Consider the following 13,929-nt stretch of genomic DNA (forward strand, 5'->3'; position numbering starts at 1 on the left):
AACCTTGGCCTGCCTAGGTCCAAAGCTGGGACTTTTCAACTTTGCATTACATTGCTACCCTAACCAATAACCTGATAACACTGGGATTACTGCCTCCATACAGTGTTTACTCCTCCTCATACTCAATCCCTGGGGGACAAATCCCAGGAACAGGGCTGAGCACTGCCCTGACCTCGCCATGGCCCTTGGCAGACACCCACTGCATGCCAGTGTCAGACCGAGCTATCACTTTGCAAGCTCTGAGAGCTACAGCTCGACTGGAGAGGGAGGATGGGAGGTGCTGGGGTCACTGTGACTCAGGCAGCAGCCCATTAATCACTGCCCCTGGCTTTGTGTGTGTGTGTGTGTAGCTGGGCTATGCCAGCACTGTCCCAGAGCTCCTATAAAGGGGCTCGAGCCCTAAGCTCACAGCTCTCAGACCTCTGAGATGGGCAGACTGTTGCTGTGGATTGGTGAGTGTGGCAGGTCCCAGCCCCCACAATATTACTCAGTCCAGGAGATACCAGGCTTCCTACGTTTGTCACCTCTCGAGTGCCTGAGATGCAGCCAGGGGCTTGGGGCTGGATTAGATGGAGGTGGGATGGGAAACAGAGAAGGGCTGGAAGGGCCCAGGCAGGAGTGAGCCGAGCAGTGGTTCTCCAATCCAGCTACCCATTAACTATCTTTACGCCCCGTTCCACGTTGGACCAGTGATATCAGAATCTCTAGGGGAGGAGCCAGAACATTACTACGTTTTATACTTACAGCCAGGGGGAGAATCACTGGCCTAGAGCTTTTGCTGGGACTTCTAAGTCATCGTTGTCCCCATGCTAATCAGCATGTGTGAATCGATGTGGTGTTTGTTGGGGTGAATAGGAGCTTTGATAGATCTGGCAACAATGGCTCAACTTAGAGAAGAGGAAGCCAGTGAACTCAGCGTGTCTCCGTGTGTGTGTCAGTGTCTGGCTATGGTCCCCAGTTCGTGGGTGCCCTGGAGGACCGGAGTGGGGCTGGGGCATGTCACTCCGGGAGAGCATGGGAATTTGAGTGTGATTCCATCCTTTGTTTCCTGCAGGCCTGGTTCTTGTGCTGAAACAGCACGATGGTAAGGACATTGCGTCCTCCTGTCCAGAGCTGGGGAGCTTCTCCGGCTGAGAAGTTCTCTGTGTGGAGTGTCCCCTGCAGCCCCTCCCTGTCCCGGTTCCTGTGTCCCAGATCATTGATCTGCTGCAGTTCAGTGGAGGATTTTTAGTCCCAGCCATTTGTGTCGCTCTGTGCGCCAGGATCCAGACTCGAGGATCCATTCTGATCAGGACTGCATAAAGCACTCTTTTCCCCCTGGGGCCTCAGCAGTAGGGGTGGGGAGGGGGCAGACCTCAGGGTTGCTTTGGGCTGTGTTTGCATGGGGGTTGGGGTATTCTGGTGGCCAGGCCTCCCAGGCTGTGGTCACAGTGGTCAGCGGAAGCCAAGCTCCATACCCTCCCTTGGTCTCTGCCAGCTAACACATGTCCTCCCTTGCCAGGCGCTGCCTACAAACTGGTGTGTTATTTCACCAGCTGGGCACAGGGTCGCGCCAGCCCTGCCTCCGTCTTGCCCCAGGACCTGGACCCCTTTCTCTGCACCCACCTGATATTTGCCTTTGCCTCAATGAACAACAATCAGATTGTTGCTAAGGATCCCCAGGATGAGAAAACTACGTATGCAGAGTTCAACAAACTCAAGCAGAGGTGTGTTCATTGGCATGTGGGGATCATTTTTTCAGGAGGTCCTAGCCTCCTCTCAAGTGGGCCTTGGGAGCATCCCTGCCTGAGAACTCCCTGTTGAATAACACCCCAAGCTCATTCTTTCCTCCTTGCCCTTGTGAGGCCTTTGTTGCCTCTGCCTGATAACCCCCAACTCACCCTTCAAGCCAGTGGGGTGGAGTTCATGTACTCATGCTGTTCGAGTGCTTCAAGGAGAGCCTGCCCATCACAAATGCTAGGGTCTTTATTACCATTTGTCACCTGCACCCCCCAGCCAATAAGCCCCACACCCCCAAGGCAAGGAGCAGGGTCTCCAATATGTTTGTATACCAGTGGCTGGGGGAGTGCCTTGGACACGGCTGGTGCTCATTAAGTGCTTGCTTAACTATTCCTCCCCACAACTCCTGGGTTCTCTCCCTGTCCAAGGGGAGGTCTGTCTCTGTGTGAATGATTATAGACGGCCAAGGTAAAAATGCTTGTCACTTGATCACAGGCTCCCTGAGAGCAGGGAGCTTGTCTGTCTCACTCTCTGTTGTATCTCAGTCAAGCACCTAAAGCCATCAACCGCGCATAGTAATTGCTCAATAAATACTTGTCGCCCAAGAAAACAGTGAAAAGAAACATTTCAGACTACTTCTTTCTTCTTCTTTATGTGGGAGCGTCATGGGGATGAGGGGGAGTTTTGTGGGCTTTGGACAAGCCTGGGGGGAACCTGGGTTGTGATGACCCATGGTTTGATTGTTCTCCCCTCTTCTCCTTCCTTTTCTTCCCTGAGCTTTGCTCTGCTCTCCTCTCCCTCCCTCCACCTCCCTTCCTCTTTCACTTCTCCACCCTCCCCCTCTACTTTGCACTGTTCCCCAGGGACCCGCTGGAGTGGGGCCCGAGGTTACCTCCATTTATCCCCCATCACAGGAACGGGGAGCTGAGAACACTGCTGTCCATTGGTGGGTGGAATTTCGGCACTACCAGGTGAGACTGCAGCCCCCTCCCAGCAGTTTGAATTCCTCCATAGCGGGTATTTAGCCCCGCCCCGCCCCGTGCTGGGAGGGGCTTCTAAGAAGGGTGGACCCGCCTTCCTTTCCTCCAGCCATAGCTGTGTGCCCTCTGCCGGGCAAGAACCAAAGGGCTTTGTGGAGGTTGCGGTTCTGCGGAAAGCCCTCCTTCCCCGCCTCACCCCGGGTCTCCCGCAGGTTCACCACTATGCTGTCCACATTATCCAACCGGGGAAGGTTTATTGGTTCGGTTATATCCCTCCTGAGGAGACATAAGTTTGACGGTCTGGACCTCTTCTTCTTGTACCCTGGACTGAGAGGCAGCCCCAAGAGTGACCGGTGGACTTTCCTCCTCTTACTTGAAGTAAGGCCAAGTCCGGCGCGCTCCAGGATCCAGCAATGATTCGATTTTTATCATATCTGGGCTCATGGCGCAGGAGGAGCACAAGGCCAGGGGCAGGGGCAGGAGAATGGTGGTAGAACGTTCTTTTACTACCATCATCTTATAAGTGTCAGGCGAAAGAGCAGGAGTCTTGTGGCTCTTGCTCTTGGTCACAGCCAGGTCCTATTGCAGCAGGCCAGCCCAAATGACGCCTCCTTTCGGCAACTGCCGGGTCTCCCTCAGGCAGTCTGTAGCCTGCGCTCCCGACCCTGCCGGCCACGCCTCTACCCCTCCCTCTATTAAGTCAGTTATCATGGTGGCTCGAGGCCACCTCTCTCGCGAGCCTGGGGGAAGGGCCCATGTCTGGCTCCCCTCCGTGTCCTCAGAGCCTGACTCGAGGGGCTCTGTAAATAGTTTTCCTGGCTGATACTTAATTTTCCTGACGGTGCGGACGCTGCGCCCGCGTCTTTCTTGGTAGGAGCTCCTGTTTGCCTTCCGGCAGGAGGCGATGCTCACAGCGCGTCCCAGGCTGCTGCTCTCTGCCGCCGTCTCTGGGGACCCACAGATCATCCGGACGGCTTATGACGTGCGCCCTCTAGGAGGGTGAGTGCGTGCTGCCTGGCGGGGCAGGACGTGGGAGGCAAGGAGGCAGCTCACGCTCACAACCGCTGCACCGCCCCCGCACTGCCCCCCTGAGTTCTCCACGCATCAGTGCTGGTGGTGGTGGGGGGGGGCATCCAGCTGAGGGACATGGGTGGGGACAAAGGTTAGCTCAGCTCCACATAGCCCGGGCTTTCTTTAGGAGATCAGATGTGGGGTGTAGAATCAGTCCCAACCATCACGTCCTCTTGGGTAGTGCGTTCCGCAAAGCCTTTTGCTGGGTCTCACAGGCAAGCATCCCATGGGCCCGGCCTCTGCTGTCCCAGGGGACAGCTGTAGACATACGCTCTGCCGCCCATGGCTGGTATCAGAGGCAAATGAAAAATCACCCACCGCCACAAATACAAAAATAAGAAAGCCCAGCCAGGCCCAGCTTTCCTAGTACCCGTCTTTGTGCAAGTTACAAAGCAGAGAAAAGAATAGCTCATAACTGACTTTTTTTTTCTTTTTTAAAGATTTTACTTATTTGTCAGGAGAGCTAGAGAGCGGCAGGGGGAGCGGCAGGCAGAGAGGGAGAAGCAAACTCCCTGCTGAGCAGGGACCCTGACCCTGGGCTTAATCCCTGGACCCTGGGATCATGACCCAAGCAGAAGGCAGTCACTTAACCCATGAGCCACCAGGCGTCACTCAGAACTCACTCTTTCTGGACATGCCAGCTCTGGGCTAATTTCTCAAACCTCAAGAATGAAATTTTTACAGAGGAGGAGCTGAGGCCGGTGCAGAAGGAGAGAGAGGATGGGGTGTTGTGTGTGATGACACCAGAGAGCCGGGTTTCAGTGTGGGGGCCAGGGGGAGAGACCCCGTGGGGCATAGAGTTTGTCAGCATTGGTGTGGATAGCAGACAGGATTGAGGGAGTCTGACCCTCAGGCAGCTCGGTGACCGCAGGCAAGTTAGTGAGCCTGTCAGAGTCTCACCATCTTCAGCTCTAAAATGGAGACCACTGTGACACTGAGGCCATTGATCAGGTTAAAATTAAATGACAGAATCCTTGTACACCTTTACTCCTGTGACCTGGTAAGTGCTTACTGACACTTGTTCATTCTGAAAGTGTTCTGGAAGACATGGTTTCCCTGGCGCCTCGAATGGTGGAAGGACAGATGCTCTTTAGCTGCTGTGGGCAGTACTGCCTTCCTCATGACATTTACGCAACCTGTTAGTACTTGCGTCAGGCACGAGTGTGTTTCCTTCTGAAAATTTTAAAAAAGATTTTATTTATTTATTTGAGAGAGTGAGCGAGTGTGAGCGTGAGCATGGGAGGAGGGGCAGAGAGAGTGGAAACAGTCTCCCCCCGCCGAGCGGGGAGCCCGACACAGGACTCGATCCCAGGACCATGGGATCATGACCTGAACTGAAAGCAGATGCTTAACCAACTGAGCCACCCAGGCGCCCCACAAATGTGTTTTCATGTCCGACTCCTGCCTACTTCCCTGGAAGCTCTCAGGATGGCCCAAGTTCTGAGGCATGGCTGTCCCTGATCAGCAGTTTGCTGCGGCGGCTCATCTCAAGTGGATGACACAGACGGGCGGGCAGCCTGGGCTGAGATGGGAGGGCAGCTTGGGTGGCCAGGGCACAGTTAGCTGGCTAGTCCCGTGGTTGATCTGACTTGAAAATCTCATTAGCCCAATCTGCTTATCTCCTCCTTTCGGTCTCCACAGACTCCTGGATTTCATCAATGTCTTGTCTTATGACTTTCATGGAAGCTGGGAAAAGCTCACAGGGCACAACAGCCCCCTGTACTCTCTGTCTGGAGACCCCAGCTCTTCGGTAAGGAAAGACCTCAAGGGGCCCAGATGCCTGCCCTGAGCCCGGGGCATCGGCCCTCCGTAACACGTAGGAGTTTGTGTTCTGTCTACCTGCAGGCGTACACTATGAATTACTGGCGAAAGCTGGGGGCGCCCCCAGAGAAGCTCCTCATGGGCTTCCCCACCTATGGGCGTAGCTTTCGCCTCCTTAAAGCCTCCAAGAATGGATTGCAGGCTGAAGCCGTGGGACCTGCATCTCCAGGAAAGTACACCAAGCAATCTGGCTTCCTGGCTTATTATGAGGTGACAGAAATAGGGACGTCTATCTGTTAGGGCTTCTCCATCCTCTAACAGGGCAAGAGCAAGGTCAGCGGGGCAGAGGCAAGGGTGAGGACTGGAGACAGGACAAAGAAGTGGTTTACCAGTGCAGGAGAAATCCACTATCAGAGATACTTCCTTTTTCTTCAGGGGAAGGTATTTGAGTCCCTTGTAGGGGATAAGGGGCTCAGTCAAGTCCAAATGGGGGGGACCTCGAAAGAATCTTAACTGTTATGCAAGTCAATCCTGACTTATGACTATCTGGCCTAAATAAAAATAATATCTGAAATATATATAATTTCAAACATTTGCAAAAGTAAAAGAATAGTGTGACCTCCTCTCCACCCCCAAGCCACCACTCCCACCTACCCCTCCCCAGCTTCAATCACTAAGCTCTCCTGGCCAATCTTGTTTCATCTTCACTCCCTGATTCCCTTCCCTCCCACTACTGGATTCTTTAGAAGCAATTCAAGACTTTCCTTCCTACAGATTCTTTCTTCTTCCCCCAGTTCCATTCCCTTATTCTCTTTCTCAACAAAGCTTTCTACTGAGTAGAAGGAAGAGACATGGACCCAAGGGGATATAAACACAAGGGAGGATAATAAGAGAAACAGGGGGTGTGGCTTAGGGATCTGGAAAGGTCTCATGGAGCAGAGCTTTGGAGCACAGGAAGAATCCTGATGGGCAGGAATGATGAGAGGAAAGGGCCTCCCAGGCAAAGACAGTAGGTGCTGGGGCACATGGTGTATGTGGGTGCCTTAGGTAGGAGTGGAGGCACAGGGTCTCCCTAGTCTTGGCTCCTGGCTGGCTGGCTGGAGAGGTTTTCCTGCTAAGCCAGTGAAGGTTTTCCTACAAGTGATGGCATAGTGGAAATAATATTCTTGAACAACATTACAGCCAAAAAGATGTTGACGGAACCTTTAAAGAACCAAAGAGAGGAAGAAAGGAAAGAAAAAAAAGCCTGGGGCATGAGCTTCTACAACGGGCTGGAACACTTCGACTTATTTGTGGCGTAGGGTTTCCAGTACAAGCCCGGGCACCTAGTAGTCACTCAGATGGTTGAGTGATTGTAATTACCCAGTTCTCCCTACCTTTGAGAACTTTAAATTTATTGGAGGTTCACAAGCTAGTGTGATAACTACTGAGACTGGGCCCTTCAGGCTGATTTCTAATGAAGAGAGGAGAGGTTTGTTTATGGTAACTCTTTGGAAGAGATCCAGGTTTGGTCAGGTGGGATAGGTTACCGTTAGTATTGGCATTGACGTTATTTAGCCAAGACCTGATTTGGTTTCTAAGGATGTCAGCCACTCCTTGGTTCTGTCTCCCTTTCCATCATGGACATTAGAGAAAGGAACATGTTCTAGTAGGAATTTGTTCAGGAAAGAGAAGGTCCTCTTTGGTCTGCCTCTTCCTACTCCCTGGAGAGGGGCCCTTGGTTTCTTCACCACTGGGAAAAGAGAAGTGTGTCTGCTGGCATTTTTCTCCATGACTCTTCCCAGAACTAACCTGGTGATCCTCCGGGCAGGTTTGCTCCTTTCTCCAGAGGGCGACAAAGCACTGGATTGATTTTCAGCATGTCCCCTACGCCTACAAGGGGAAGGAGTGGGTTGGCTATGATGATGCTATCAGCTTCAGTCACAAGGTAAGACCTTGGTCCTTTCTTGCTCCGGCATATAGTTTTCTTCTGGCTCCCATGAGACTCTTATCTGTACAATATGTGTGTGTGTGTGCGTGCGCGTGCACGTGCGCACATGTACACGCATGCATGTGTGTGCATGTACTGGTTGGAGGATAAAAAGGCGAGGGTGGCTGGATCAGGTGAGTCTCAGGTACCTGACCTACCTGGGGTTTCCTAATCCCGTCTATTCAACCCTCTCCTTTTGAAGAGAAGGAATTTTGGTTTTGAGGGGAGAAATGACTTCTTTTGGTTTACACAGATTTTTGGCAATGTTTCTTCTTTTCTGATTGGACCAGATAATTTCATAACAGATAAACAGCAATACAAGGTAGACCATGCTAAGCGTTCCATGAGTGGCACTGATATGTGGGGTACGAGAGTCAGGGAGGGCCTCCTGACGGAGGTGAGCAGCAGGGGGAAATAAGGACAGGGGGAGAGGTTCAGTGGGCACTGAAAGCTCATTCAAAGTAGGTTCAAAGAATGTGGGTGTGGGGCAGAGAATTTTTGTTAAGTGTAAGAGAAGGTGGTAAAGTGCAAGCCGGTTTATAGAGGGACTTGAATCCTGGTGTAGGTGTGTGGCCCACTTCTTGCAGGTATTTTAACACAAAATCAGGTTTCTGACCAGGCATATGACCTGTAAGTTTGAAGCCTTTAGAACCTAACTCTGATCACCCCCTCGCCCCATGCAAGCGATGTTGAATGGAAGTGAGCCGGGCGGGTTTCCATAGTGAATTACAACAAAAATTATATGCCTTTGGTGATTTCCAAACCTGCCCGTGCTTTGGAATCACCTGAGACTTGACAAATATAGAAATTCTTGGTTCCATCCCTGAGTATTTAGCAGGTCTTAGAAAGAATTTGGAAACTGTTCTTAGTATGTCCCCATGGGATCCTGCTGTAAGCACTCTGGCATTCTGAAAGCACTGGGGAATGCAGAGGTGTGCAGGGAAGATAGTGAGGGCGTGGACCAGGTGGTTGGAAGAGGAGGTAATTTTTGAATAAGAAATGATCAGGACTTGGCAACTGCCTGGATATCGGGGCTTATTAGAAGTTCCAGTCTCTGGAAGAGATTATGCTGAGTGAAATAAGTCAAGCAGAGAGAGTCAATTATCATATGGTTTCACTTATTTGTGGAGCATAACAAATAGCATGGAGGACAAGGGGAGTTGGAGAGGAGAAGGGAGTTGAGAGAAATTGGAAGGGGAGGTGAACCATGAGAGACTATGGACTCTGAAAAACAACCTGAGGGTCTTGAAGGGGTGGGGGGTGGGAGGTTGGGGGAACCAGGTGGGGGGTATTGGAGAGGGCATGGATTACATGGAGCACTGGGTGTGGTGCAAAAACAATGAATACTGTTATGCTGAAAAGAAATAAAAAAAAAAAAAAAGAAGTTCCAGTCTCCTGTATTATGGGTGATGCAGAAGTAACAGGTGTCAGCTATTCTTTGGGGGAAGTTTGGGGTAGAAAGCATCAGAGAGGGCAGCATTCATGAAGATCCACCATAACCTCCCCTGTTCCTATCACTGGGTGAAGCCTGCTGTGGGGAGAGAGGTAGAGAGCATGGCTTTCAGCCTCCAGGATCTTACTCTGGTTTGGGACCAGAAGACACACACAGAAAAATTCAATGGTTCAGTGGAATTACCCAGTTGGATGGAATTAAGAATATGACCCGCAGGACACGGGAGAAGGAATTGACCTACGTATGCTGGGGGAGGACCCAGGCCAGCCAGGATGGTGTCCTCGCTTTGAGGGGCTGTTACCACGCCTTGCAGAACTAGAGGGGGTGGGGCAGAACCCTGTGTGAGGCTGATTAAGGGATTTCATCCCAGAATCCCAGAGCTGAAAGAAACCTCAGAGATCATCATCGGGAGAGAATTATCCCTGGATTTCTCAGTGTTCCTGCACGGTCTGGGCCCTCTGAGCAAAGGAAGCGGACGAGCTGTAATGAAAATAGGAAGTTGCCTCTCCCTCTCCCTCAGAGCCTTTGCTACAGTCCCAGATGTCGAGTCCCCTCCGCAGAGAGGGCTTGTCTATGTTACAGTGAGGCTCTCCCTCTCTCCGGATGACGGTCTGATTTGCCGGCTGTCCTCGATGAGCTCATGAGTTCAGGAGCCTGTGCTGACACCTTCCTGCACGTTCAGGTGACTATCTGGCCTTTGCCGTGTCATCCTCTGGGCAACTGGCGCACGAGGACCAGGGTCTAGGTGCTCTTCTGACTGTTGTGTTGCAGCGAGCATCGCTGGTCTGTTCTCTGATCCAGAGATCCTGTGCGTGCACGTGTACACATAAAACTGGCAGGCTAACTTGTTCATTTGTAAGCAGGATAAAAACTCGAAGTCTTCACAGTTTCAGCTGATCTCTAATTGGGTCCCTCCTTCTTCTTATTCTACATTTGGGGAAAGTAAATCCCAGAAAGGAGGCCAAAGTGATTTGGCCAAGTCATGCAGCTATGCAGAGGTTATGGAGTCTGTCTTTTCCATCAGCCCTGACAGAGAACACCAGCAAAGTAGTAATAGGACCCGGATTGGAGGCTAAACCCTGCCCTCTAGTTATAGCTGAGGTTTTAGAAATCATGGGCAAAAGCCTTTATTTTCTTATCTGTGAAGGTAGTTTCTCTCTTCTTTATAGCATCATTGTGAGATAAGCTACATGGAAGTGATTCTAAAATAATGTATCAACATCTATTTAGAATGATGATAATGTTGATTAGCCTTGGGATCTTGGAGAAACAGTTTTAAATATTTATGAACATTTACTCGGTGCAAAGTATTGATCCAAATATTTTACAGGTAGGAACTCTTTTTTTTAAAATCCATTTTTAAAATTGTGGCAAAATATGCATGACATAAAAATTAAATTGCCATTTAACCCATTTTTAGGTGTCCAGTTCAGTACCACTAAGCGCATTCATATTATCGTGTAACTATCACCACCTAACATCTCCAGAACTTTCTCATCTTTCCAGCCGCTGGTAATCCCTACTCTGCTTTCTGTTTATATGCAAGTGACAACTCTGAGGACCACCTGTGAGTGGAGTCATACAGTATTCGTCCTTTTGTGACTGGCTTCTTTCACTCAGTATAATGTCTTTGAGCTCCATCCTTGCTCTAGTGTGTACTTGTAGGAATTCTTTGGCCCCTAAACATGTTGGAAATGTTACTATCCTTTTTCATAAACGAGTCAACTAAGACACATAAGGTTTTTTGTTGTTGCTGTTGCTGTTTTTAAATATTTATTTGAGAGAGAGAGAGAGTATGAGAGAGAGAATGCATAAGCAGGGGGGAGGGATGGAGGGAGAGGGAGAAACAGACTCCCCTCTGAGCAGGGAGCCTGATGTGGGGCATGATCCCAGGACTCTGGGGAAAGTAAATCCCAGAAAGGAGGCCAAAGTGATTGGGGCATGATCCCAGGACTCTGGGATCATTACCTGAGCTGCAGGCAGTCCCTTAACTGACTGAGCCACACTGGTGCCCAAAGGCACTAAGGTTTGTGTGACCTTTTCAAGATCCCTCAGCTAGGAAGTGGTTAGAGGCTGGATTCAAACATTGGCTCTCTTGCTCCTGTGGTGTTTCCTGAGGGTCTTTCTTCAGTGTTTTGCCATTGTACCCAGTCTGGGTGTTGCCCAGCGTAGCAAGTTGATTGACTACTACTTTTTCAGGCAATGTTCATAAAGAGAGAGAATTTTGGGGGAGCCATGGTGTGGACGTTGGACCTGGATGACACCAAGGGTGCTTTCTGTGGCACTGGCCCTTTCCCCCTTGTCAGCAAGTTGAATAGTCTCCTGGTGCAGAATGGTGAGTAGCCATTGCCTGGAACTGGGGTTAGAAGTTGTGTAACTGGGCTCTGGCTGGGTCCCTTCTGTTAGACCTGAAGGCTTTGGTGAGGCAGCATGACTTCCAGGGAAGAGAATAAGTTCTGATGTCAGGCCAATCCATTTTCTTGGTTTAGAGGTGTGCTCCAAGTGACCCCTCTGAGCTTTGGGTTCCCTATCTGTAAAACAGGAATGATCCTTATACTCATGGCATTATTACAAGAATGAAAAGAAGTAAAGAATGAAAACTACAGGCTCATAGTTAGTGTTCAACATATGCTAGTTTATTTCTGTCTTGCTTCCTCCTGTTTTCATGGGACAAGGGCCAGAAAAGGAAGTCAGATTTCTTTTGACATCTCATTGATAGTAGAGACTGCCCCAGTGTTTAGGAGATGGAACCTGTCATACTAGAGCTGAAACATCCTTTGAGTTGGTTTATACCCATCATTTTATACACCAAGAAACTGGGGCTCAGAAAGCTAACACTGCTAGTCAGGGCCAAAGATAGGACTCCAACCCAGTTCTTTATAAAAATGCTGTCTAGAGTGGCCTCCTTGCCCTTTGACATTGTTCCTGGTGCCTCCTACAATGCGGGACACAGGAGGTTTCTGTTATTAGGACTTGGGGCAGCAAGGTCTTGTTGAATGCACAATCAGAGAGGTCAAAGTGAGGCCTTAAGCATAGAAGACTTGCAGGCTCCCTGGGGTCATTCACCAGAAATCTAGTAAATGTGCTGAGTCCCCATGTGTGTCTGGGGTCACGTTAATGTGATGAAATCAAGGAGCAAGTCTTCCATATGGTGGGATTTTATCTATGCCCTCAAGTGGGTATATTATAAAATCCTTCAACTCTGGATTTTGGGAGCATGTACTTCAGTTGTAGTCCTGCCAGTAATTAATAGGATGGGAAGGAAGCAGTAGGAGTCTCATCCTGTTCTGATGATTTTCTCTAGAGTCCAGCTCAACTCCTTCACCAAAAGTTTGGTTCTCAACTGCTTTGAATTCTCCAAGAACTGGCCCTGAAAGGCCAGCTATAACCAAAGCTTGGACCGCTGATATGAGGATTTCATTCCCAGGAGGAAAGTCTCTGGCCGCTAATACCCATGGAAAGTTTCAAAATATGACTACAAGAAACAGAGGTGGGACTGTGACCCCTACAAGGGAAACTGAGTCCTTTGGAAAATTCACTGTAGCTCTGGAAGGGAGGATTGAGACTGTTGGAGAAACCATGACCAGTGGAGAGACGACTATGATTCCTAATTATTTTTGGACCTCTGGAAGAGCCATGCCCCGTGGAAAGAGGGCTATAGACTCTGAGATGATGACTATCCCCTCTGGAAAGATGACAGTCACTCCTGATAGGCAGACCAAGACCCTTAGAGAAAAGAATTTTATTTCTGAGGTGGACACTGATCCCCTGTTGGATTATGTTGTTCCTCACATGGAAGCTGAAAGCAGGAGGTCATCCTCTGGTCCTGTCATCTAGCCCCAGGACACATTCCTCTTGCTCTTGACAATCCCTGTATTCCCATTATGGGAACAATTCCTCTGTCAACCTGATGACCCTTCCAACAAGTGCTCTCTCTCTAAAAAAAGAAAACCCAGAACATTCTGCTGTGGGTCAAGGAGCCTAAGCTCTGTTGAAGGCAGAAGCTGGGAAAAGCCCTTGTCTTTTCTTGTAGGGAGCTGCTTTTACCCAGACATTCATAAACCCTTCATAGGTATGAGCAGACCCCAACATCAGTGAGATCATCTCTTTTCTGTTGAATAAACTGGAAACACAAGAATCCATCTGAGTTTTCTGGAGTTCTTTTCTTGAAATGACCTGTACAATGTAATTGTCAGCTTCCACCTTTCAAGTTCACTTTCCCCTACAGCTTTTTTTTTGGAAAGAGGAAATTTGTGTCTAGCCAGTGCCAGTTTTTTTCAATGTGGATTATGTGTTTCCCTCTCTGTCTTGCACAACTACTCCTCTCATGGGTGGTCAGAGACAGGCTCTCTCCTAGCACAGTTTCCTATAATCCTCTTTTTGACTCCAGTGGAACATCTGCTCCCATGAGTATATTAGAACTACTCTTGCCAATGTCCCTGGTGATACACATGCTGCTCATTGCAGTGGCCAAGTCTCTGTTCCAACCTTCCTTGAGAGAGCAGCAGCATTGACACACTTGGTCACTTTGTCCTCCTTGACACTTTCTTCACTGTGCTTCCAGCTTTTGTTTTTACCTGACTGGTCATTTCTTCACAGTATTCTTTGCTGATTTCTCCTCTCATCCCTGATTGCTTAATGCTGGGGAGCACCAAGTCTCTTCTCTGGCTCTCTTTTTTTCTATATTTACAATCACACTTCTGGTGTTGTCATCTAAGCACATCACTTAAACAGCAGCTATAACATTGTCAAGAGAACAAAAGCACAAAAGAACATCTACAGTATCCTACCTTTCCTGTAAGAAAAAAGGGGACAGAAAATACATGTGTCTGCTCATTTGTGCCCACGTAATACAGAAAGGATAAACAGGGAAACAATGAGTTTGGTACCTGTAGGAGTTGAGTGGAGATATAGTGGAAAGAATGGGAGACTAGGGACAGGTTACCAGGGAAGGGTGGATTGATACTTACCTGAAT

General features: G+C 49.5%; 1 protein-coding gene across 1 annotated transcript; it reads left to right on the forward strand.

The window, feature by feature from the left end:
* The first annotated feature begins 592 nt into the window (after nucleotides 1-592).
* OVGP1 (oviductal glycoprotein 1) lies at nucleotides 593-13,095 on the forward strand. Its single transcript, XM_032881458.1, is given in 12 exon segments — nucleotides 593-1,084; nucleotides 1,502-1,706; nucleotides 2,634-2,690; nucleotides 2,912-3,077; nucleotides 3,574-3,698; nucleotides 5,412-5,520; nucleotides 5,616-5,801; nucleotides 7,342-7,458; nucleotides 11,153-11,288; nucleotides 12,258-12,785; nucleotides 12,788-12,832; nucleotides 12,835-13,095. Coding segments are annotated over 11 exon segments (1,653 nt in total). The 5' UTR covers nucleotides 593-1,084; nucleotides 1,502-1,626; the 3' UTR covers nucleotides 12,939-13,095.
* The last annotated feature ends 834 nt before the right edge of the window (nucleotides 13,096-13,929 follow it).

This window comes from Lontra canadensis, unplaced genomic scaffold (genome assembly GCF_010015895.1).
Source record: "Lontra canadensis isolate GAN:19392208 unplaced genomic scaffold, GSC_riverotter_1.0 scaffold75, whole genome shotgun sequence".
Lineage (NCBI taxonomy): Eukaryota > Metazoa > Chordata > Mammalia > Carnivora > Mustelidae > Lontra > Lontra canadensis.